At 53.5% G+C, this 20,746-nt stretch overlaps 6 protein-coding genes across 6 annotated transcripts; 3 read left to right on the top strand and 3 right to left on the bottom strand.

Annotated features, from left to right (window-relative positions):
• Window positions 1-726: 726 nt before the first annotated feature.
• On the bottom strand, window positions 727-1,455 carry fes1 (Hsp70 nucleotide exchange factor FES1; the record flags this gene model as incomplete). The annotated part of the gene is made up of 1 exon (XM_056687354.1): window positions 727-1,455. The coding sequence occupies one exon, from the start codon at window positions 1,453-1,455 to the stop codon at window positions 727-729; it is 729 nt and encodes a 242-aa protein (XP_056542909.1).
• Window positions 1,456-2,567: 1,112 nt separating this feature from the next.
• act1 (actin ACT1) lies at window positions 2,568-4,524 on the top strand (the record flags this gene model as incomplete). The annotated part of the gene is made up of 6 exons (XM_056687353.1): window positions 2,568-2,574; window positions 2,766-2,796; window positions 3,009-3,064; window positions 3,252-3,282; window positions 3,416-4,187; window positions 4,294-4,524. The coding sequence occupies 6 exons, from the start codon at window positions 2,568-2,570 to the stop codon at window positions 4,522-4,524; spliced, it is 1,128 nt and encodes a 375-aa protein (XP_056542908.1).
• Window positions 4,525-6,038: 1,514 nt separating this feature from the next.
• On the bottom strand, window positions 6,039-8,566 carry ade1 (bifunctional aminoimidazole ribotide synthase/glycinamide ribotide synthase; the record flags this gene model as incomplete). Its single annotated transcript, XM_056687352.1, has 3 exons — window positions 6,039-7,642; window positions 7,697-8,224; window positions 8,290-8,566. The coding sequence occupies 3 exons, from the start codon at window positions 8,564-8,566 to the stop codon at window positions 6,039-6,041; spliced, it is 2,409 nt and encodes an 802-aa protein (XP_056542907.1).
• An 836-nt stretch (window positions 8,567-9,402) lies between these two features.
• N7482_005226 (Pet127 family protein) lies at window positions 9,403-11,819 on the top strand (the record flags this gene model as incomplete). Its single annotated transcript, XM_056687351.1, has 4 exons — window positions 9,403-9,621; window positions 9,696-10,077; window positions 10,133-10,196; window positions 10,250-11,819. The coding sequence occupies 4 exons, from the start codon at window positions 9,403-9,405 to the stop codon at window positions 11,817-11,819; spliced, it is 2,235 nt and encodes a 744-aa protein (XP_056542906.1).
• Window positions 11,820-13,232: 1,413 nt separating this feature from the next.
• Window positions 13,233-17,303, bottom strand: N7482_005225 (GAS2 domain protein; the record flags this gene model as incomplete). The annotated part of the gene is made up of 1 exon (XM_056687350.1): window positions 13,233-17,303. One exon carries the CDS (start codon window positions 17,301-17,303, stop codon window positions 13,233-13,235), a length of 4,071 nt encoding a protein of 1,356 aa, XP_056542905.1.
• A 1,935-nt stretch (window positions 17,304-19,238) lies between these two features.
• On the top strand, window positions 19,239-20,551 carry N7482_005224 (checkpoint protein HUS1 family protein; the record flags this gene model as incomplete). The annotated part of the gene is made up of 5 exons (XM_056687349.1): window positions 19,239-19,281; window positions 19,328-19,446; window positions 19,509-20,322; window positions 20,389-20,465; window positions 20,525-20,551. The coding sequence occupies 5 exons, from the start codon at window positions 19,239-19,241 to the stop codon at window positions 20,549-20,551; spliced, it is 1,080 nt and encodes a 359-aa protein (XP_056542904.1).
• Window positions 20,552-20,746: the final 195 nt, after the last annotated feature.

Below are 20,746 nucleotides of genomic sequence, written 5' to 3'. Positions count from 1 at the left end.
GGTGCTGGTTGTGTTTGATGGGTGAGCTGGGGAGTGAGCTGCGGATGCGGATGCCGATGACGATGGCGCCCCGTCCACGGAAGAATATCGGGCCGGTGTTGAGGATAACAGAGGTTGCGTCGCGGGCCCTTCTTTTGGGGTATGGGAAATCGGTCCGCCTTTGGATGATGCCTGAGTGCACGAATTAGTCTCGTCATCGCATAGGCGGGGCGTGTGACTAGTGTTTTCGCGCAGCGAAGTTATTCTTGGAGCCGAGCTCCAACTAAAGATCTACAGAAGTGTACGCGTACTGGGGCGGGCGGCTAGGTTCCTAGATTATTTTCGCTGGCTCGAGGTCTAATTTCATGGCTGCCTCATGTTGAATAGGTATCGGAAATGGAGCCTGGGGTATATACATGTCCAACCAAAATCACTTTTCTACCTAGATCCAGGGTGCTTGTGTCGATGCAATGCGATCAAGGGAGCGAGGAGTCATCCGGGTGACAAGTCGCACTCAATATGGATGAATCTCGGGAGAGGTTGCTTGAAGCCAAGCCTGGTCGTGCGACGAACTGCTCAGTTATCCAGCGGCGTGTTGCTGGAGCCGGTCGTGCAGTGCGCTGGCATCGTAGCAAATGGCCAGTGCCAAGCCCGGACAGCTTGGTAACAAGCTCTTTCCCGTAAGCGGCCATACAGCCTCTCTGATGAGATGTGCTGAGAAAACATCAGGCTGCTACGAGGCAACGCTCATGCCGAGTCGACGGGGTGGTCACGGAGTTTGTCCATGATCACATCCACAGTCTCCATATCCCCGGCGTCAGTCTTATCGGTAGGATACCCCGCCGGAAGGTTCTTCACTAGCTCGTTCATGGCGGGCTGGTAGTTGCGCACGGCCGACGAGAGCGCATAGATAGCCTTCTTGCGAGTAGCGGGGTTCGGGTCGGTCGTGGCGACGGTGATGAGAGTAGGAATAGCATTCAAAACAACCAGCTGTGCACAAGTGATGTTAGCGTCTAGTTTCGTTGCATCCCAAAAGAGCGACTGTTCCAGTCCCGGGTGAGGGTGAACACATACCTTGTCCTGCGCCTTCTCGTTATTTTGCACCGCCGTACCAATACACCACGCCGCCATGCGGCGCATATCGGCATCCTCATGCGTGAGCAGTTGCACCAATGGGGTCCAGAGACCCAGCGGCTCGAGATTATTGGCGTTATCAATACCTTCGATCAGCTGTTCGAAGTTGTCGAAGGCAATCATCTTGTTCTCGAGGTCGGACTCGTCCGAGTGCAGGACCTCCATGGCAGCCTTCATCAGGTCGGCATCGGAGGGACCACCGAGGAGGGCATTGATCATCTCCGGGGTCAGGTTGCGCGAGGTCTCGGCGGCGTTAGGAGGGGCAGTGGAGGTGCCGTCGGCACTTTGCTGCTGTGAGTTCTGGACGCTCCATTTGAGGAGCTTGTTCATTTGGGGGTCCATGGTGGGGTGGGGGGTGAAGTGATTGATAGAGTTGATTGTAACACAGGAACCGTGCTCAGGAGTGGTAGTGAACAATTGGCGGTGCTATGACTTGGTTCGCAGGTTGAGATATATCGGAGCTCACACGAAATGCTTATCTAATCTGACGTCGAATTGAATCGAGACGATTCGTGCGGCACCCAGCTGGTTCGATTCCCGTGACGATCCCGTGACTCTGGATCAGGTGACTTGCCACTCACCGCTGGACGGGAAATGAAATGGAGGCAAATGGCGGTAACCAGATGGCCCTAACCATGTTTCTGGTCTCCAGCGCTTGCGTCAGGCTCCCTGCCCGATGGGCACAGCGACTGGGCGCCAGATTTATAGCGCTGACGAGTAAGCCGCCCTTGTAACTTGGACTGAGGATGCTATACGGGACAGGGCCCTGCGAGGGCTACCGTCGAGATGCGAGGTACCCGCCCAGTACCTCAACGGGGGCCGGGCAGTGCTCGGCACGGCGGCGGAGGAGGGGTTCTATACTTAGAAGTGACCTCCTTCCAACGGTACGGCGTATCTGGTCCCCTCCGGCCCATCCCCCGCCACACATGAGACTCCGCGAATGTCGCAGCCTGGCCCTGGACAACTCCAATGCCATTGTATTCGTAGTAATGCTCGTGCCATTAGGCACTGGCCGTGTCACTGGCGGATGATGCGTCCCCAGAAATGGTCTGGAGGCTCTCAGCTGGTCCCTCATGCCAACGGCCCCACGGTGTGCGCAATGCGATGGTGGCGGTCCAGGAAGGCATCAATTGCGGAAGACAAAGAAGAAATCGTGTCTGCCTTGGAATAGGCCGTCTAAATAGAGGCTCTCCAGGCGTAGAGATAGGGACGTTGATAGAGGCGATCACGGGCGTGGCTAGTCGAGGCCAGGCGCACACACCACACAAGTTGGAACGGGCCCAACCATCACAAACCACTCCCCCTCCTCTCCACTTCTTCCGTCCTCTTCCTTCCTTCCTCCCTTTCCCCCCTACACTAACTGACCTCCCGCTATACTCTTCTTCCCCCCACCCCTCCCTTTTCTCAATCCTCTCCTTTTCCCATTTCTTTAGTCCACATCCATCTCAGTCACAATGGAAGGTGTGTTCCCCCTTCCCACCTCCCCCCGCCCCCTTGGTTTGGTCCCGTTGTGGCCACCTCAGCGCCTTGGCTGACCCGGCCGTCCCTCCCCCGACAGCTTGGGGGGGGGGGGTTGAGGGAAGCTGTGCTCTGATGGTCGACCCAACCTCCAACCGTGGACTTCGCATGCTAACCCATCTGCTCTCCTACAGAGGAAGTCGCTGCTCTCGTCATTGACAATGGGTATGTGATGCCATGCTGCCGCCCGGGAGCTGGTCTGGTGGTGTTTGGCTTCCTCAACAACCCGGTCGCGGTCCCGATTCTATCATCCCCTAATCGGTCGCCACGGCACATTGAGTCCCAATCGCTTCCCAGGCCGCTCCCAGGATCCATCTCGAGCAGACTATAACCCCCGTCTTTGATGGAAAGTTCTCTTACTGATGCCGTGTCTGTAGCTCGGGTATGTGCAAGGCCGGTTTCGCCGGTGACGACGCACCTCGAGCTGTCTTCCGTAAGTTTCAAACCCCCACAAGCATCCTGAGAATTGCACCCCTCCTCCTGGCAACGCCATCCCGCCAACCCTTGCGTCGGCCATTCGGTGACTTTGAACTTGGCCTAAAAATGGGCCTCACTTGTTACTCTGATCGGAAATTTAAAAAAACCTTTACAAAAAAAAAGAAAACTGACGAGTTGAATAGCCTCCATTGTCGGTCGTCCCCGTCACCATGGGTAAATATCCCCCGTCCTCCATCCCCCCCCCCCCCCTTTTTTTTTCTCTGCCAGTTCTTTCTACAAACTAGTCGAGAGCGCCGCCAGATTCGCAGCAAGAAGAACATGAGAATGAGACTAACAATGGGCTTAGTATCATGATTGGTATGGGTCAGAAGGACTCCTACGTTGGTGATGAGGCACAGTCCAAGCGTGGTATCCTTACCCTCCGCTACCCCATTGAGCACGGTGTTGTCACCAACTGGGATGATATGGAGAAGATCTGGCACCACACTTTCTACAATGAGCTCCGTGTGGCCCCCGAGGAGCACCCCATCCTCTTGACTGAGGCTCCCATCAACCCCAAGTCCAACCGTGAGAAGATGACCCAGATTGTCTTCGAGACTTTCAACGCCCCCGCTTTCTACGTCTCCATCCAGGCCGTCCTGTCCCTGTACGCCTCCGGTCGTACCACCGGTATCGTCCTCGACTCCGGTGATGGTGTTACCCACGTTGTCCCCATCTACGAGGGTTTCTCCCTCCCCCACGCCATCTCCCGTATCGACATGGCTGGCCGTGACCTGACGGACTACCTGATGAAGATCCTGGCTGAGCGCGGCTACACCTTCTCCACCACTGCCGAGCGTGAAATCGTCCGTGATATCAAGGAGAAGCTCTGCTACGTCGCTCTCGACTTTGAGCAGGAGATCCAGACCGCTTCCCAGAGCTCCAGCCTCGAGAAGTCCTACGAGCTGCCTGACGGACAGGTCATCACCATTGGCAACGAGCGCTTCCGTGCCCCTGAGGCTCTGTTCTCGCCTAACGTCCTGGGTCTCGAGTCTGGCGGTATCCACGTCACCACTTTCAACTCCATCATGAAGTGCGATGTCGATGTCCGTAAGGATCTGTACGGCAACATTGTCATGGTAAGTTCTATTTGCTTTGTTTTCTCCTTACCTCCCCTCCCCCTCGTTTCCCAATCCTATGACTATGACCAATTACCGGCCCTGACACTTTTTCTCCTCTATCTAGTCTGGCGGTACCACCATGTACCCCGGTATCTCCGACCGTATGCAGAAGGAGATCACTGCTCTTGCTCCTTCCTCCATGAAGGTCAAGATCATTGCTCCCCCCGAGCGCAAGTACTCCGTCTGGATCGGTGGTTCCATTCTCGCCTCGCTGTCCACCTTCCAGCAGATGTGGATCTCGAAGCAGGAGTACGACGAGAGCGGTCCCTCGATCGTTCACCGCAAGTGCTTCTAAGCTTCTTCTTTTTGCTCGAAGCTTTGATGGACTTCGCTCGTACTTTCCTGGTGTATCAAAAGGCAGGATGGGGGCACTGGTGGATCGCAAGCGTTGTTGGACTCGCATTATCAAGCGGATAGCCTGAAAATGGAAATTCTCGATTTTAGTGGAATAGAGTCGGTCGTTTGAAATTTCAGTTTTTGTGTTCTTCTCAACCCTGACGCTTTTTTTCTTCTCCTCTATTCGACTTGGTTTCCTTCCTTTATCTATCTTCTTTCTCTTTCCTGCGCGAGTTGCGAGTCGGCCCCCTCTCCTATCTCGCTCTTCGCCCTTGTTTCTTCCAATGCCGCGCTGGGGTTCCTGGGGGCCCCCTCTTGGCGCTACTGCGATAGTGGTGTAGGTGGGGAATGATGTGTACCATGGGGAGTTGGCACAGGTCGCGTTCCTTTTTTTCGATTGCTCCTGTTCTAGCCTTTACGTGTTGTATCTCCGACCAAATTGTCTTGAGTTGTGATCTTGCCGCCCTCGCCCAGCGTAGTAGCTCGTCGTACGTGACACGATGGACTCCTCCGCGTCAGGCCTGTAGCACCGTCGTATCTCGTAGGCTGGCCGAATTTGGTTTTGACTTCGGCGCAGGGGACCTCTGTGTTGTGACAGAAACTTGGACAAATAAGAACTCTGCTTTAGAGGCTTAGGCTTGTCTGATACAATTAAGGAGAACCCGTGGGGCATGCATGTATCAAACCTTCATTTAACTACATCGGTGTACGCCAGGATAGAGGAAGCGGTCTGTGCATACCCTTGCTGGCCGTGTATTTACAAGGGTGCCCCCCCCCATTATAACCTTAGTAGACGCTGTCATTATATAACAGGGACGATGTTCCTGAATCTCCAAAGCTATCCTCCATACTATCGCGATTGCACATAAGATAGCCGAAATAGCCCTCGTCGTACGTGGCGAAACAAAGGAATATCTCCGCGTTGTCTTGCATAAATAACAGGCGCCACGCACCAGGCCCGGTACTAGTCCAAGTGGCAATTGTTGCAGGAAGGGCAAAGTGGCAATTAGCATAACTAGATATGCCCGGGATGAGAACTCATGTAGACATAGTGGCCGTGTTGAGAAGGTGAATCAAAGGCTACATTGAAGAAGGGACGATCAGATGGGAGACAGAATTGGGGATAGCTTGCTTTGTCAACATTGTTAGTGAAAGGCATGGCGAGGAACATAACGGTAGCAGCCAACCCATTACTGTGTCCATTAAGTTGCGTACGATGGGATACGCAAGGCGAATCTAGGCAAAATCTTCAATTCTTGACAAGATAAGAGAGTATATATCATTTCATCCATCATACAGGATAATCAGCATCAGTCATTCCAGGACTCAGCACAAGTCCTAATTTTGTGTAACCAGTGTAGAAAAGCGGAAATAGAAAAGGAAAAGGAAAGGGAAAGGGATGGCAATCAACAGCGAGAAAAGAAGGCAGATTAAAACCTCAAAAGGGAAAGGCCATGTTCAAGAGGCGAGAAATCATGCGCTCCACGACTCCAGGCCGCTGAGCACGCAGCCCTCCTCGCCCTCTGCACGAGCACGCAGCTCACCAATGCGGTACACAGTCTCACCAGCAGCCTCGAAGCTCTGGCGCACCTCTGCCTCAGCCGCGGGATCCACGGCGATAACCATGCCAACACCGCAGTTGAACGCGCGCGCCATCTCCGCTGCGGAGACGTTACCGGCACGCTGCAGCCACTGGAAGACCGAGGGCTGGGTCCAGGAGCTGACATCGACAGCCGCGGTCAGGGTTGCGGGTAGCATGCGGGGGATGTTCTCGACAAGACCGCCGCCGGTGATGTGGGCCAGACCCTTGATGGCAGCCTTGTGCGTTGCCAGAGCGGCCAGGATGGACTTGACGTAGATGCGGGTTGGGGTGAGCAGGGCGCGGCCGAGGGAGAGCTGCTCCGTCTGGCCGGGCATAGTGAAGGGTGCCGGGTCGGCGAAGCCCAGGCCGGCACGCTCGACGATTTTGCGTACAAGCGAGTATCCGTTCGAGTGGGGACCGGAAGAGCCGAGCGCGAGGAGCACGTCACCGGTGCGCATGGCGTCGGTGTGTGGCAGGATCTGGCGGGCGAATGCGCCGGTGGTGTTGATGGCGCCAACCGCCGCGCCGACGGCATCGTATGTGTCGTCCACGAACAATCCGGGCATCTCAGCGGTCTCGCCACCGATCAACGCGCAGCCGGCCTGCACACAGCCGTCTGCGACACCAGTGACGAAGGCTGCGGCGGTTGCCACGTCCAGGTGGCCGCACGAGTAGCAATCAAGGAAGAAGAGCGGCTCGGCACCCTGGACAACGAGGTCGTTGACGTTCATGGCGACCAGGTCGATGCCGACGGTGTCGTGGATGCCGACGGCGTGGGCAATCTTGAGCTTGGTGCCGACACCGTCAATGGCGCCGATGAGAGTGGGCGAGTCCGAGTGGTACTCAGGGTTGGCGGCGGCCAGCGAGAAGAGGCCGCCGAAGCCGCCGATCACGGCGTCAGTTCCGGGCCGCTTGGTGCGGCCGACAGAGGCCTTGATGCGGTTAACCAGCTCATTTCCGGCATCGATGGAAACACCAGCGGCAGCGTAGGTCAGCGAGGTGTCGGCCGTCTGGCGGAACGCGCGGTGGGCGATGTCTTTGCGGAAGAACATGTCCTCGAAGTGGATGGTGGCGATGCCCTCGTAGCTCTTGGACACGGCCTCCTCAAGAGTCGAGGCGGTGGCGGTGGCAGCGATCACACGGCCGCCGGAGGTCTGGAGCTCATTGCCAGACAGGGTGGTGCCGGCGTGGAAGATGAGGGAGCCGGCTGGAGTGGGATCCAGCGTGATGGGCTTGCCCTTGGCGTAGGAACCCGGGTAGCCGCCGGCCACGGCGACGACAGTGGTGGAGTATTTGTTCTCAACCTTGACCGTGACACCGTCCAGCCAGTGCTCGGTACAAGCGACCATGATCTGGGCCAGATCGGTGTCCTCGCTGAGCAGGGGAAGCAGGGTCTGGGTCTCGGGGTCACCGCCGCGGACGTTGTACTCGAGGACCTTAGGGCCGTTCTTGGTCATCATGAGGCCAGTGAAGAGAATACCGACGAAGGGGAAGCCTGGGTAGTATTAGCAACAGGTATTGGGTTTTGATCCAGGAACGTATAACATACCATCTCTCCGCATGCCGTCAACAGAAGGCTGGATAATAGTGCGGTCGATCTCGTCGCGCACCTCCTTTGGTGCAATGCGCGTAGGCGCATAGCAGCCCATACCACCAGTGTTAGGGCCCTTGTCACCATCGAAGATACGCTTGTGGTCCTGCGCGGGGGGGAGGGAGCGGATAGTGTAGCCGTCGCTGAAGGTGAGAATGCTGAGCTCGTCACCCTCCAGGTACTCTTCAATGACGACCTCATCACCAGCATCGCCGAATTGGTGATCGAGCATCATCTCCTTCAGCGCCTGGTGTGCCTCCTCCTTGGTGGCAGGGATTACCACACCCTTACCACCAGCCAGACCACTGGCCTTGATCACGATGTTGTGGGAGACAGAGTCGAGGTAGCGGCGGGCAGACTCGTAGTCGGAGAAGTTGCCAAACGCAGCAGTGGGAATGTTGTGGCGTTGCATAAAGTCTTTGGAGAAAGTCTTGGAGCCCTCCATGCGGGCAGCAGCCTTGGAGGGGCCGAAGCATCTGATGCCGACTAGGTAGAACGAAAATGTCTCAGCAATCTGTTGAACATGAAGGTGGAAACTTGTCAAGACTCACCAGCCTGGAAGTATCCTTGAATACCATCGACAAGGGGAGCCTCTGGCCCGGGAACAACAAGGTTCACGCCATTCTTCTGCGCAAACGCTACGAGGCCGGGGTAATCGTCACCCTTGACATTGGCATTGGTGATCTTCCAATCACCCAAACCAGTACCGCCGTTTCCGGGAGCAACGTAGACAATGTCAACGAGGGAGGACTGGCTCAGCTTCCAGGCCAGAGCATGCTCACGGCCGCCATTGCCTACAATGAGGATGCGTAATTGTTCTTGAGCCATTGTAGGAGCAGTGTCTCGAGCGACTGTGGTGAAGTTAGCGACTGTGGGAGCCCACCGCGGGGTATACGCCCCTCCTCCGGGAGATCGGGTGGAAGAGTGTGAAATTGACGGGATTGGAGAACACAAAAAAGGGAATTGAGAATTTGGAGAACTTGGAAATACTCACCTCGCCGAGAGAGACCTGAGAAACAACTGCAGGAAGAGTGGATGGGGGTCGTAAGTTTCTCGCCGTGCTGGATAACTTTTTTTTCTGCCGGCGGCGGTGTTTCTCCGGGGTCGGAACCCCGTTAGGTATGACTCTTGTACACGAGATAGGGACCCATTTGGCTATGCATTGCCGAGATCACGCTGAAATTACGCAGTTGTTGACATCGTGGATAAGTTCCCATGCTTTGGCTTTTTTTCTTTTTTGAATCCTTCGGTATCGTATCTAGTCAATGCGGCGTACATGCTAAGTACGGAGTACCTGGCATTGGTTTCAAGAAGTGGTACACTAACTTCTACGCTATTGTGATCCCTGGAAAAAAGTAACTGTATGATACACAAAATAGATTTTGATGCGCTATCCCTTTGGAATATAGTACAGCCCGACAAGTTTGATCCGAATCGTTGATGCTGCCTAGTCAACCTAGTGAAAAGTTATGGTTGGCTGGTTGATCGGTTGGTTTTTTAGATTCATGCCTGAGGTAGCCTGATGCAAGCGGTGTCGCAAGGCAGAAAAAAACAGCTGCACGGCGCGCACGTCAAGCAATATCGTCTCCTGTCGAGTTTCCTCAGTGTTTGCTACCTCCATTGTTCATTCTTTCCCCTTTAATCCTGCTCAGCTCGTGGCCTGCATGTTTCGGGTGTCACTCCGGTCTGTATCAGACCCTTTCCGCGACCATGTCTGCTTTTCCTGCTTAGCGCGCCGATTCGCCGCGCCGATAAATTTGCGTCGATTTCACCGCATCCCTGCGCTGCGGACCCAATTCGAGAGTGAGAATGGAAGAAATAATGCAATCAACACGTCGGCCATTACACCGACGGCTCACCGGGAGCACGAACCGTCTAGTCAGGTATGCTATCTGCGACCACGCGCCCTATATGCGGCCTTGCGTAACTAGAAGAAACTGACAAGATCGTGCTGCAGAACGTCCCCGAACAGACCGAGCAAGTCAACGAATCCAGCGATCGAGATCAATTGAATACATCGACATCAAGCTCAGAGCAGCTTGAACTCGAGAGGGCTGCGGCGAGGCGACAGAAGCGCGCTGCAAAACAACGGGAGAAGCGGCGCTCGAAGGCAAAAGAAGCAAGCGAAGCAGATTCGAAAACTCGGGATGACGAAACAGTGGCCAAAAGCAGTTCGCATTCTGCGAGCAAGCGCAGGGCTGCAATGTACAAAGTAAATCAGATTCTCGATGAAAAGACACCGAAAAAGAGGGGATCCAAGGGGAAACTGTCCCATGTTGCGAACTTCATAAACGAGAAACACACCGGAACGATTGACTCGGAGAGCCACCAGCTAAAAGGTAAATTGTTTTGGGTCGTGTCATGAATGCCGGGGATTTATCTAACATCTTCAAGCCTTGGACGTTCCCATGGCTCCTGTGCCTGGTCTATCATTCGGTCTCGATCGAGTATTATTCAAGTAAGAGAACCACATGTTTCCTCTTCCCGTGTCGCCCTTCTAATGGTTTTCAGCCCCGGTGTTTACCAACTGCGAGACCCTCGGTCCCGTGTCTACAACTTCGACCCTTACCTAGGCCAAATCATGCCCGTCACGGAATTCGACTTCAATGCCTTGAAGGAGTACATCACTTCGTCCAAAGACGACACGTTGCGCAAACACGCCATCCAAGAAAAGAAGAAGTACAGCGGCTCATCTTCTAGTATGACTTCTGTACTTTCACAATTCCACTATCTCCTCTCTGCCTGGAGAGGCATCGACACGCGCACACTCTCCCAGGGCTTCCCTGATAAGCTGCGTACCTTTACTCGCCTTCTTCGGTCACCGGCTGCCATGTTTCTGCACTACCAGGATGGAGTCTATGCCATCGATGCAGACAAGGAGTTCGACTCGGCTAATATCCTGATGAATCTGGGAAAATCAATGGAGAAACTGCTTACCATGCCCAAGGAGGACTTCGAACGCTACCGTCGGTCTAGTGATAACAAGATCTCGCCCGAGGAAGAACAGGCGATTCCCGAATCATATCACTACTCCACCTATGGAGATTTCATTATGCGGTCCCAATTGGATGCCTATGATCCTCGCCTCCCTGGAACCGGCATGTTTGATCTGAAGACTCGTGCCGTGGTCTCGATTCGCATGGACGCGAAGAATTTCGAGCACGGTCTTGGTTACGAAATCAAGACCCGTTTTGGCGCCTTCGAGTCATACGAGCGTGAGTTCTACGACATGATTCGCGCCGCTTTCCTCAAGTACTCTCTCCAAGTGCGTATCGGCCGCATGGACGGTATCTTTGTGGCATTCCACAACATCGAGCGCATTTTCGGGTTCCAGTACGTCAGCTTGCCGGAAATGGACCAGACTCTGCATGGAACGTCGGATACTGCGCTAGGTGATACCGAGTTTGAACTGAGTCTAGGGTTGTGGAATGAAGTCCTGAACAAAGCAACGGCGAAATACCCGGAGCAGTCTCTGCGGTTCCACTTCGAGACTCGAGACGCTGTGACGCCATTCATGTACATTTTTGTCGAGCCCGTTACGAAGGAGGACATTAGCGCCATCCAAAACTCGAAGAAGGCCGAGATCGATGCGTACCAGCAGCGCCTTCTCAATCTCAAACCAAGCGAGGATGACAGTGATCTTGATTCCCCTCAAGTTGAAGATGCAGCAGAAGCATCTGCTGCCGAGTCTTCTGCTGAGGCTGAGGCGGAGGCGGAGGCTGAGCCAAAGGGAGAACTCCTCGCCATGGCCTTGACCATTCGGAACAAGATCAACGGCGAATACGTCGACCGACCCACGGAAGATTTCAAGACTGGCGATAAGTGGAACGTTGAGTACGAGTTAAGTGAGCTGTCGCCCGCACAAGGTCATGTTCTATACAAGATGTGCAAGACTCGCCGGATGAAGAGTCTTGAAGGCCGAGGGGAGGATGAGCTCGAGGTTGCAAGTAACGTGTACATCCGCCGGCTGCGGCAGATCAGCAAGGAGGGACGCAAGCACCGTGAGCGTGAAAACGAGATTGATAAGGAAGAGGGCATTATTGTCTTGGAAGATGGCGTGAAGGAAGGCGGTGGGAACTGAAGCATCATTTGGCTGTGAGCGATATGCGTTTTCTTAATTGAGGTGGTCTCAGCCTTTTCTGGGTGCGACCTCTCCTGTATATTACTAGATGTGATTCCCCGTTCTATATTCTGGGTTTGGGATTTGTTTTCTTTGCACTGGATGGTGAATGAGGTTACATACATGGGGTATTCCGGCGTCTCTTTGATTGAAAACCCACTCTTTCCCAACATCTGCTGGACTGCCCTGTCATTTTTTACAACTGCTCCCTAGGTTAATTAGAAGCAACGTTTGAAAGGAAGAGGTCTAAAGCAAGCAATAGCGGCCTCAATAAAAATGTAATCTTACCTATACAGAGTGGCACCTTAACAATTTGAAATCCCGGGGAAATTTTCGATGGCCATTTTGGAGAATGCCTTCACAACCAAAGATACGCAGAAAGACATTTCCAAAGAGGCAAAGCTGAACCATCAGATCCTCCACTTTTGAATACCAGTTGCATTACCACTGATTTTGCCTCTCGACCTACTGTCGAACTGGAAAGGACCATATAGACAAAGAATGTTGCCTATAGCGCATTTTTGGTCTAGCGGTTATTTGCCTAGAATTGTGCGACACGTACCACTCATTATGTATGGGACAAGTTACATTTTGTATGTCTGGATATAGCATAGCTAAAGCCACTATTCTATGTGGACGCCTTTTGTTTATACTGGGGCGACTTGCCGGCTAAGAAACGCTATTTGTGACACTTTGAAGATGGTCTTCTTGGAGGACCGACGGTCTTGTCGCAAGTGGAATTTGTAAGTGCAAGCCTGCCCAGGAAAAGAAGACTACGACACTGTCGCTGTGGTGGCTTGATGATTTTCGGTCCAAGCGCAGATTGGTCACCAATGGATTCAAGTAAAGTGGGCTTATACATGTACCTGATGACAAAGGGCAGCAAATTTTTCCTATGAATTACGGAGAGTAGAAGCCAATAGTATAAGTGCAGGTCCTATGGTTTTTGACATTCCAGCATAGTTGCACAGGCAAGTGGTCTTGCAATTGCAACCTTTAACTGCTCAAAGCCGCCAGCATCCCAACAATACGGTTAACAATAAATATCCTCGTTCTCACGCTCGAGCTATAGCGTAGTAGTACTCTATTCAGGGGTATTAACTAGAGCCTCGAGTGGGTATCAAGTAAACAAAAGGTCAAGATATGCCAAATATGAAGAAATGCAGGCACCAAAAACGACCGGGATATGAGGATATCGAGCGCAACAAAGACCACCAGATCCAAAAGCCAAATCAAACCAATTTCTTTCGCCGCGCTGATGCAAATAGTGTGAATGCAATAATATCAAAATGGAAAATAGAAATCAAATAAATCAAAGATCCAGGGTAGGCTTTCCCAAGATATGATAAGCTTTTCAGTCTCAAGAAGGAAGCGTCATCTGCGATTGCCGAGGCCTCTCAGCGAAACTCGCTTGCTCGAGCCGACAGATCTAATATCGCTGATGCTTGAGACCTTGGGCAAGGACCGCCGGCCATGGCTACGGTCGTGGTCATAGTCGTGATCGTCGTCAATCACACTCTCACTCCCAGCTACAACATTCAGTGCAAATTGTGGGGGGTTGTGAGAGCTGGACCGGCGGGTTTGTTGCAAGACGTCTTCGACCCAGGCTTCGCCTTCTGGGCTCATCGAGATTTGCCGAGAGCGGGGCTTCGGACCGGCTAGACCCAGAGGTGTGGATTGGGAATCGTGAGCGAGGGAGGCGAGTGCGGTATTGGCAGGAGAGTGGGCGCCTCCGAGGGAGTAGCTGGAGGACACTGAGAGGCGTCGTCCGCCTGGTGCTGCAACTTGCGGAGGCGAGAAATATGAATTCAGAGTTCCGGCGGTGACTGATCGGAGGATTGCGGCATCAGATGCATTCGATCCACGTCTCTTGCGGACAGTGAGTGATGATGGAGGGCGGGCACTGATGACAGAAGCGGGTCGGGAGGGAGTAGCTCGACCGGATGTAATATATGAAGGCGCTCCCGCGGTCAACATGGTACCGGAAGCCGGAGAGTAGCCGGGCGGTGAACGAGAAGTCAGGCCCTGCACCTCAACGCGTGGTGTTTCCGAGACCGTGCGGCGGCCATGGTGGATGACATATTCGCGTAGGTATTCACCGAGATCGGCCCAGCCACCACCAACACGGACCATAACGCGCTGGCCGTCCTCGCCAACGGTGCGGACAAAAAGCTTGGTTGGGGCTGTCTGGCCTCCGTGGTGAAGATGATATAGTTTCACATAGCTATCTTCCGCTTTATGGGCGTGTGATAACCGCCTCCGGGCAGCAGGCATAAGCATCAATGAAGGAACAGGAGTGATGCTGCGCGATGGTGCGCCCTGCGGAGACTCGGAAAAGCATCTTTCTCGCATCTTATGGTCCATAGAAGACGAAGAAGACGAAGTATCAGCCTCGTTGTTGGGGTCGACAAGGTGGATACGGCCAGGAAGAGTGCTCAAGATAGAATTAATCTTCTCGTCAAGCTGATCCCGGGGCTTCCTCTTGTTTGGAGACGAAGCACGAGATCTTTCGTCTTTTAGCTCTGATTCATCCTCCTCAACATATGCCAGCTCCTGTCTCTTAACACCGAGGCTTTCCAAACTCGGATGGGCCGTGAGCCGTTGGCGGAGGCGGGTAGATTTTGGTTGGTCTTGATGAAGGAGAGCCCGATGGGCCGTGTTCGTGCCAAACGTCTTCCTGTTGAGATCGACGTTCGTTCTGACATTTTCACTATCCTTCAGATCGGATACAGACTTGACGCGAGTAAGTACAGGACGGCGACTAGCCCCACGAGGCGGTACATGGGGCGCGGGTGTTGAGCGACCGGTGGTACGAGGCAATTTGGCAATCATGGAGGCTTTGAGAGGGGGAGGGAAGCCGGTAAGTTCTGAGGCCGGTTCTTCACCCATATTCAAACCAAACTTGTCATTGATGAACCGTTCAAGAGGTAGGCTGACTGAACTGTCCTGCTGGAACGCTACGCGTGAGGACTTCGCCCTTTCGAGACGAAGGAGACGATCCTCTCGCAACATATGATCACCGTGCGATTGAATCAAGCCTGGTCGAGGTAACTCCTGACGAGAAGGAGTGATAGGAGGATCCTCGCCTGACGAACCGGTCTGGGGTTCAGGTGCATCACGGCTCGAGATGAGAGAAGAGTTGTCCGAAAGCAAAGAACCCACCGATCCTATAGATCGTCGACGCTGGCGTGGCTTTTGGGCATTTTTCGATGTCGCTGGTCGGGTTTTTGATAGCTTGATTGGGCTCTGCAGGGGTTTACGCGAAAAAACCGGTTGCTGTGACTGCGTCTTTTCTTCCACCGACTGGGACCTGGTAGAAGCAAGTCTAATCTCGGGTTCGGCGGGCGGTTCGGCGGGCTTTGTAGCATCTGATTGCCGCGGGCCCCGACTTGATGTGTCAAAAAGCTCATGGGTACTTGGGGTGTCTTTTGGATCCTCGGCCAGGGTGACATCAGTTGTTTGTGCTTCAGGCTTCTCGGGGAGAATCGGCTGTGCTTCAAATTCAGACTTGATGGACATAAAGCGAAGCGTATCGGCGAGTGATGCTGGAGCAACCCCCTGGACTGCAATCTGCTCTGGCTGATCGAGCTTATTATCCAGTACCTGAGCCTGCTTGCCAGTCTCTTCCCGGATGTAATTGACACTTTCGTTCAACGGCTTCTGGCTAGACGAGGACGCGCCGGTTTCTTCGATTGGCGCGTCATCCGCCACGGGAACATTGGACATCTTCTTGACCGCAACTCCACTCGAAGAAGCCGGCCTTTGAATGAAGGGGTCATCATCCATCTGATTGTGCTCCGCCAGAGCGGCAGGTTTTGGTCCAGAGGATGACAGAGGCCGGTCTTGAATATAGCCCGGAGGGGGAATATTTTCTTTATCTTGGACATCCGGTGACATCGGTAAAGGGACTTGAGAGGGTGATGGCTGACCCGAGGTGTCGACCTCATGATGAAGTAAAAAAGTGGGTGGCGTGGGTGATTGCACATCTTCAGCGACAACCAAATCTGTCTGAATTGGAAAGCATTCCTTGGTCTCTTCAGTCAGTTTGGACACTGGAGTCTCTGGGACGGGACTGGACGAGGAAGTCTTCGAGTCAGACGTTGTGGGCAATATCGAGGTCCTCTCAGTCGAGGACGGAACAGGATCTTTCAAGTTATGTTCAGGTTCTTCGGCACCGCTAGCGGCAGGGAGTTGAGGATGGGGTTCGGATTCTTCTTCAATGGTCTCCATTGGACGATTCAGTTCTTGGGGCTCCTCTGCTGCGGCGGTGAGTGATGCCATTCCTGTCGTGTGCGAGATTCCGTCTTCTGGAGGAATTTTAGGCTGACGTCCAGAGCTTTCGATTGGCTCGGGCTCTTTGGGTTGGTCCTTCGTACGCAGCCACTCTCTGCGGAGTCTATATCTCTCAGCCTCCACTACCCACGCAGCAAAGTCGGACTCAATGCCCTCCAGATCATCAATCCAACTTTCAGGTAAGGAATCTTGACGGCCCTCCAGCGCGTCGAGGGCACGATCCATCCGCCGGCCCACCGCAACGACAGCCGACTCGAGGCTGACATGTTCGGCGCGTAGATGTGAGGCAGAGAGGAGTGTATCGTTACCGTCGCTGGGGTTTGATGTCCGTAGCGCGCGGAAGGAGGAATCCAGTGAGGATCGTGTTGCTTTCAATTCTCTCAACAGGCCCGGTATTTGACGAGAGACGAGAAGACGAACGTCCCAGGTGGTCAAGAGGCTATTCAGTCGCGATAATAATGGTAAGGCGCGCAGGATTGTAGCAGTAACGACAGCCGTGAAATCGCTGAGTTGGACATAGCTGAGCGGAGGGGGCACGGACACAGTGCTGGTCGACGAGGAAGGGCGAGACCGGGATGGAATGTGGGCATTGAGAACGTGTTCCTTCAATTCGTCGACATCTAGATTGTCCATTCCATCGCGTATCTCCTCGATCCTCTTCTCATACTCCTCAACCACATCTGCCGGCAAGCTCCCGTAATATTCCACGTCACCACCCGTGATAGGAGGCCGCACAGAGCTCGAGACGGCGCGTTTGTCCTGCAACAGCGTTTCGACCGGTGGCACGAACCCCTTTCCGACCTTCGCATCGCTATGTGTTGGCCAGAGCCACGACTGCACCTCCTTATACCAAAGAGCCAAGTTCTGTGAGGCTATGGCGGCACGAATCCCCAAAGCGCGTTCGGCTGGCGATACTTGTGATATACTTTGTGCGAGGATATTATGGGAAAAGTCGCCGTTCGAAGGAACCGCTTCGGTAGAGGTCAGGGCGTGCAGGGTTGACTCGGGAGACAGATTGCTAAGGAGAGGATCGATTTTTTGGTATAAGGAGCCCGGATTCCGTTCAGGGGACGCCGAACGTGAGTTTTCGCGAGAGTGCACGGGTGAGAGTCGTATGGACGGGCGCAAAGGGCTTATTCGACTGATTGCCATTCCGAACGATGGGCTTGATAGCCCAGTCTCCGCTTCACAGGGAGGAGACTCGGTGAGCTTGGGCGAACTCGGGCTGGCATAAAAGTAACGGAGGTCGGAACGATGCAGCGGGCGGACGAAGAGAGCACTGTCGAGCCCGCATGCTGAGACGCGTTGGAATGGGAAATCCAGTCGCTAGGAGCTCAAGCAATTTGACCTTCTCCAGCGGATGGTCCGGATGGCCAGCGCGAGAGAGAGAAAACACGAGGTTGGCGGTCAAGAATATAGGATTGGTGGACTCGACGATGTCGGGGTGATTGGCTGAGAGAGCGAATGCTGAGAGCGGAGGAGAAAGGTAAAAGCAGAAAGGACCAGCTCTCTAGGTTTAGGCTTGTGGCGGAAATGATTGACAGTGATTGAAGTTCTTTGAGATGGTGGAGCCAAAAGGGGCACGGATGAAGTGGACCTCGCGCGCGCTTCGGCCGATCCGGGCCGCTATTTGTTTCGCGAACTTTCCGGGGAGCGCTTCGACCTGGTCATATTTTGTGTGGCACTTTGCGTGATTGCAAATACTCTATTGTTGCAGAGAAATTGGCACTGGGGGGTATCTCATCTTGCTTTGGCCGACTCTTGTATCGTATTGGGTACTTTGTGTATCCTTGGACTACGAACTAAACTACAGTGACCACGCAAGGCGGAGACGTCATCAATGCAGAAGGAATACACAATCTAAGTACGTGGCAAAGAGGCAAAGCAGTCACCATTAGCCATTGCATTTTCATTTCCGGTGCATCAGAAAAACATCAACAGTGGTATCCTTCGACGCTGGACCAATAATTTCAACGGGTCGAGTAGAGGGCCACGATGTTGTTCCGCAGCTTGCAGCCGCATTCGAGAGGAAGGTGAGCCTCACTGAATCATTTCAATGTCAAGTACCCGCACAGCTCAGTCATCTAGTAAGTTCCGGCGAGAATCGTAGCGTTAACTAACGACACAACGGGCACGCTTATTGCTTCAAACGATCGTGATCCACAGACCAAAGTTGGCAGTATCTTCAGTACCGGCTGCAATGCCGCATACATGCAAGAATGTCGGAATATTCCCAAGCTGGATGGGCAGAGGCTTTCAGAAGACGCAAAGGTGATCATCAACACCGAGTACGGCGTGTTCGATAATGACCGTATAATCCTACCTATGACACTTTTTGATCGGCAAATCGATCGAAAGTCTGTGAGACCCGGCACGCAGATCTTTGAGCAGATGGTTGCCGGACTGTATATCGGAGAAATGCTGCGTCTGGTGCTGCTGACGCTCTTCGAATAAGGCATGCTGTTCAAAGGCCAGGATATGACTCGTCTCCGGAAGGAGATTGCACTCGACGCGACATTACTTTCTATCACAGAGCTTGACTTCTTAGAAGGCCTTGAGGATATACGGGAGGAGTTTGAGTCTTTCGCCGGACTCGGATGATCTCAAGAACTGCCGGTATCTGATCGGCCTCGTTGCCAGGCGTACCGCGCGGTTCTGTGCGTGTGGGATTGCGGCCATTTGCAGGAAGAAGAACATCCGAAAATGTCATCTTGGTGTTAATGGCTCGGTCTTTAATAAATACAGTGGCTTCAAGCTGCGGGCGTCCCAGGCTCAGAGCGAGATCTTCGAATGGCCACCAGGGAATTGGGTCTTGATCGCGCTCAACGCGTCGGAAATTGGATGGGCTGTTGGAGCCGAACTGAATACCATATTGACCATTGGCTGCAGGAGCAAGGGCAAATGTTCCAATTTTGCTTAGCTAGTTTCAATAGAGATGTGCACTAAGCAGCAAAAACAGAAGTGAAGGGTGGTTCGCGTCAAGGCGCCGATAAACCGCGAGCCGATAGCGATAGGCTTCTCCGATAAGAAACCCTCTCCACAGGCAACACTCGCCTTTCCCTCTTGCCATCCCTCCATACAAACACAATGCGGTTCCGTACCCAATTAAAAAATACCAGGACCTTCTTCAGTGAGTAGTAACTCTTCACGCAAAACGCAGGCTCTAATCAGTCTAGAATTAACGGCCTCACTGTCGTCACTGGGCAAAGTATGCTGGATGCGCCTAGAATACAACGTGGTCCGCTTCACCGTTATTCCAGACCAAGGCACCCAAGTGTGGGCACAGATACCCGTTGTACGTGTCAATGGGGCTGCCAATCGAATCGTATGGGTCTGTATCACTGACTCGTCACCAAGGACACCATCTTCGAGGAATCCTCATACCAATTAGAATCTAACTCGGATGCCATCAACATCGAGATTAACATCAGCTTGTTAAATCGTGCACTCCGATCAACATTCGGCGCGTCATCCTCGCAGCTGCGGCTGACCAAGAAGGACAAGGTGCCCCTGCTAGCACTAACGGTACTCACTACCGAATGGACCGAGGGCAACATGGCACTTGCCACCAATGAGGCAACCCCGCAACCCCCCGCATCAGGCCCAACAGCCCAAAACGAAGTAGTCGGTGACCGGGGAGCGCGAGAGCGTGAGACCTGGGTCACACAAGAAGTCCCAATCAAGATTCTGCATGAAGACGTTGTGGAAAGCCTGCACGAGCCGCACTGCCCCGATCCAGACGTGCACATCATCTTACCCAACCTGATGCAGCTGAAAGGCATCTCAGATCGATTCACCAAACTAGCCTCTTCAGACAGCAAGGGACGACAGCCGGGAATAGTGGCCGCAGATCAAGCAACCTCTACCACCGGCGCCACGGCGCTTTCTACCAACATAGCGCCGAAACTAGAGCTGTCGGCCAATATGCATGGTAAACTACGCCTCGCCATTGCGACGGACGAGTTGCGTATTGCGAGCGTATGGTCCGGGCTGGTGAACCCGCCTCTAGACCCTGCTCATATCACGCAGGACCAGTATTCACAGTTACCCAGTGAGCGGATGCGCGAGGCAGGAGACGATGATGAGGCTGGGTGGGCGAAAGTGAGGATTGATGGGAAAGACTGGAGTCGTGTGTTGAGTGTGGGAAGGCTGAGTCCAAAGGTCGTTGCTTGTGAGTTGATACACTATCGATGACTAGCTGTTGAGGTTTGCCGAGCTATCTGCTAACGAAATGTAGGCTTTATCAACGAAACAGCACTCGTTCTCTATGTCTACCTGCCAGGCAGTTGGAATGGCGAAGAATCTTGTCTCACTGTAAGCCTGCTCTTGTGGTAATTCTTTCACGAATGAGGCTATTCTAACATGGCAGCTAGTACTACATTAATTCTTTTACTACGTGACGGGCCTTCAGTCGACTTGTTCATCCGCGGCAACCATCCCAGCGTCTACGCAGATGACTGGAGTTTTTCGGGAAGTAGACCATCGGTCGACATTGCCAGGAATCATTATTAAGACAGCGCATGGCAGGCAAGAAACCATACGGAAAGTAAGCTTCCAGATGAAACACAAACTAAGATCAAAATCGCAGCAACGAG

The sequence above is a fragment of the Penicillium canariense genome (genome assembly GCF_028826845.1).
Source record: "Penicillium canariense strain IBT 26290 chromosome Unknown utg000003l_segment0_segment0, whole genome shotgun sequence".
In the NCBI taxonomy this organism is placed as follows: domain Eukaryota; kingdom Fungi; phylum Ascomycota; class Eurotiomycetes; order Eurotiales; family Aspergillaceae; genus Penicillium; species Penicillium canariense.
Note: the sequence above shows the minus strand (reverse complement) of the source record. Positions and strands in the feature narration are given on the sequence as shown.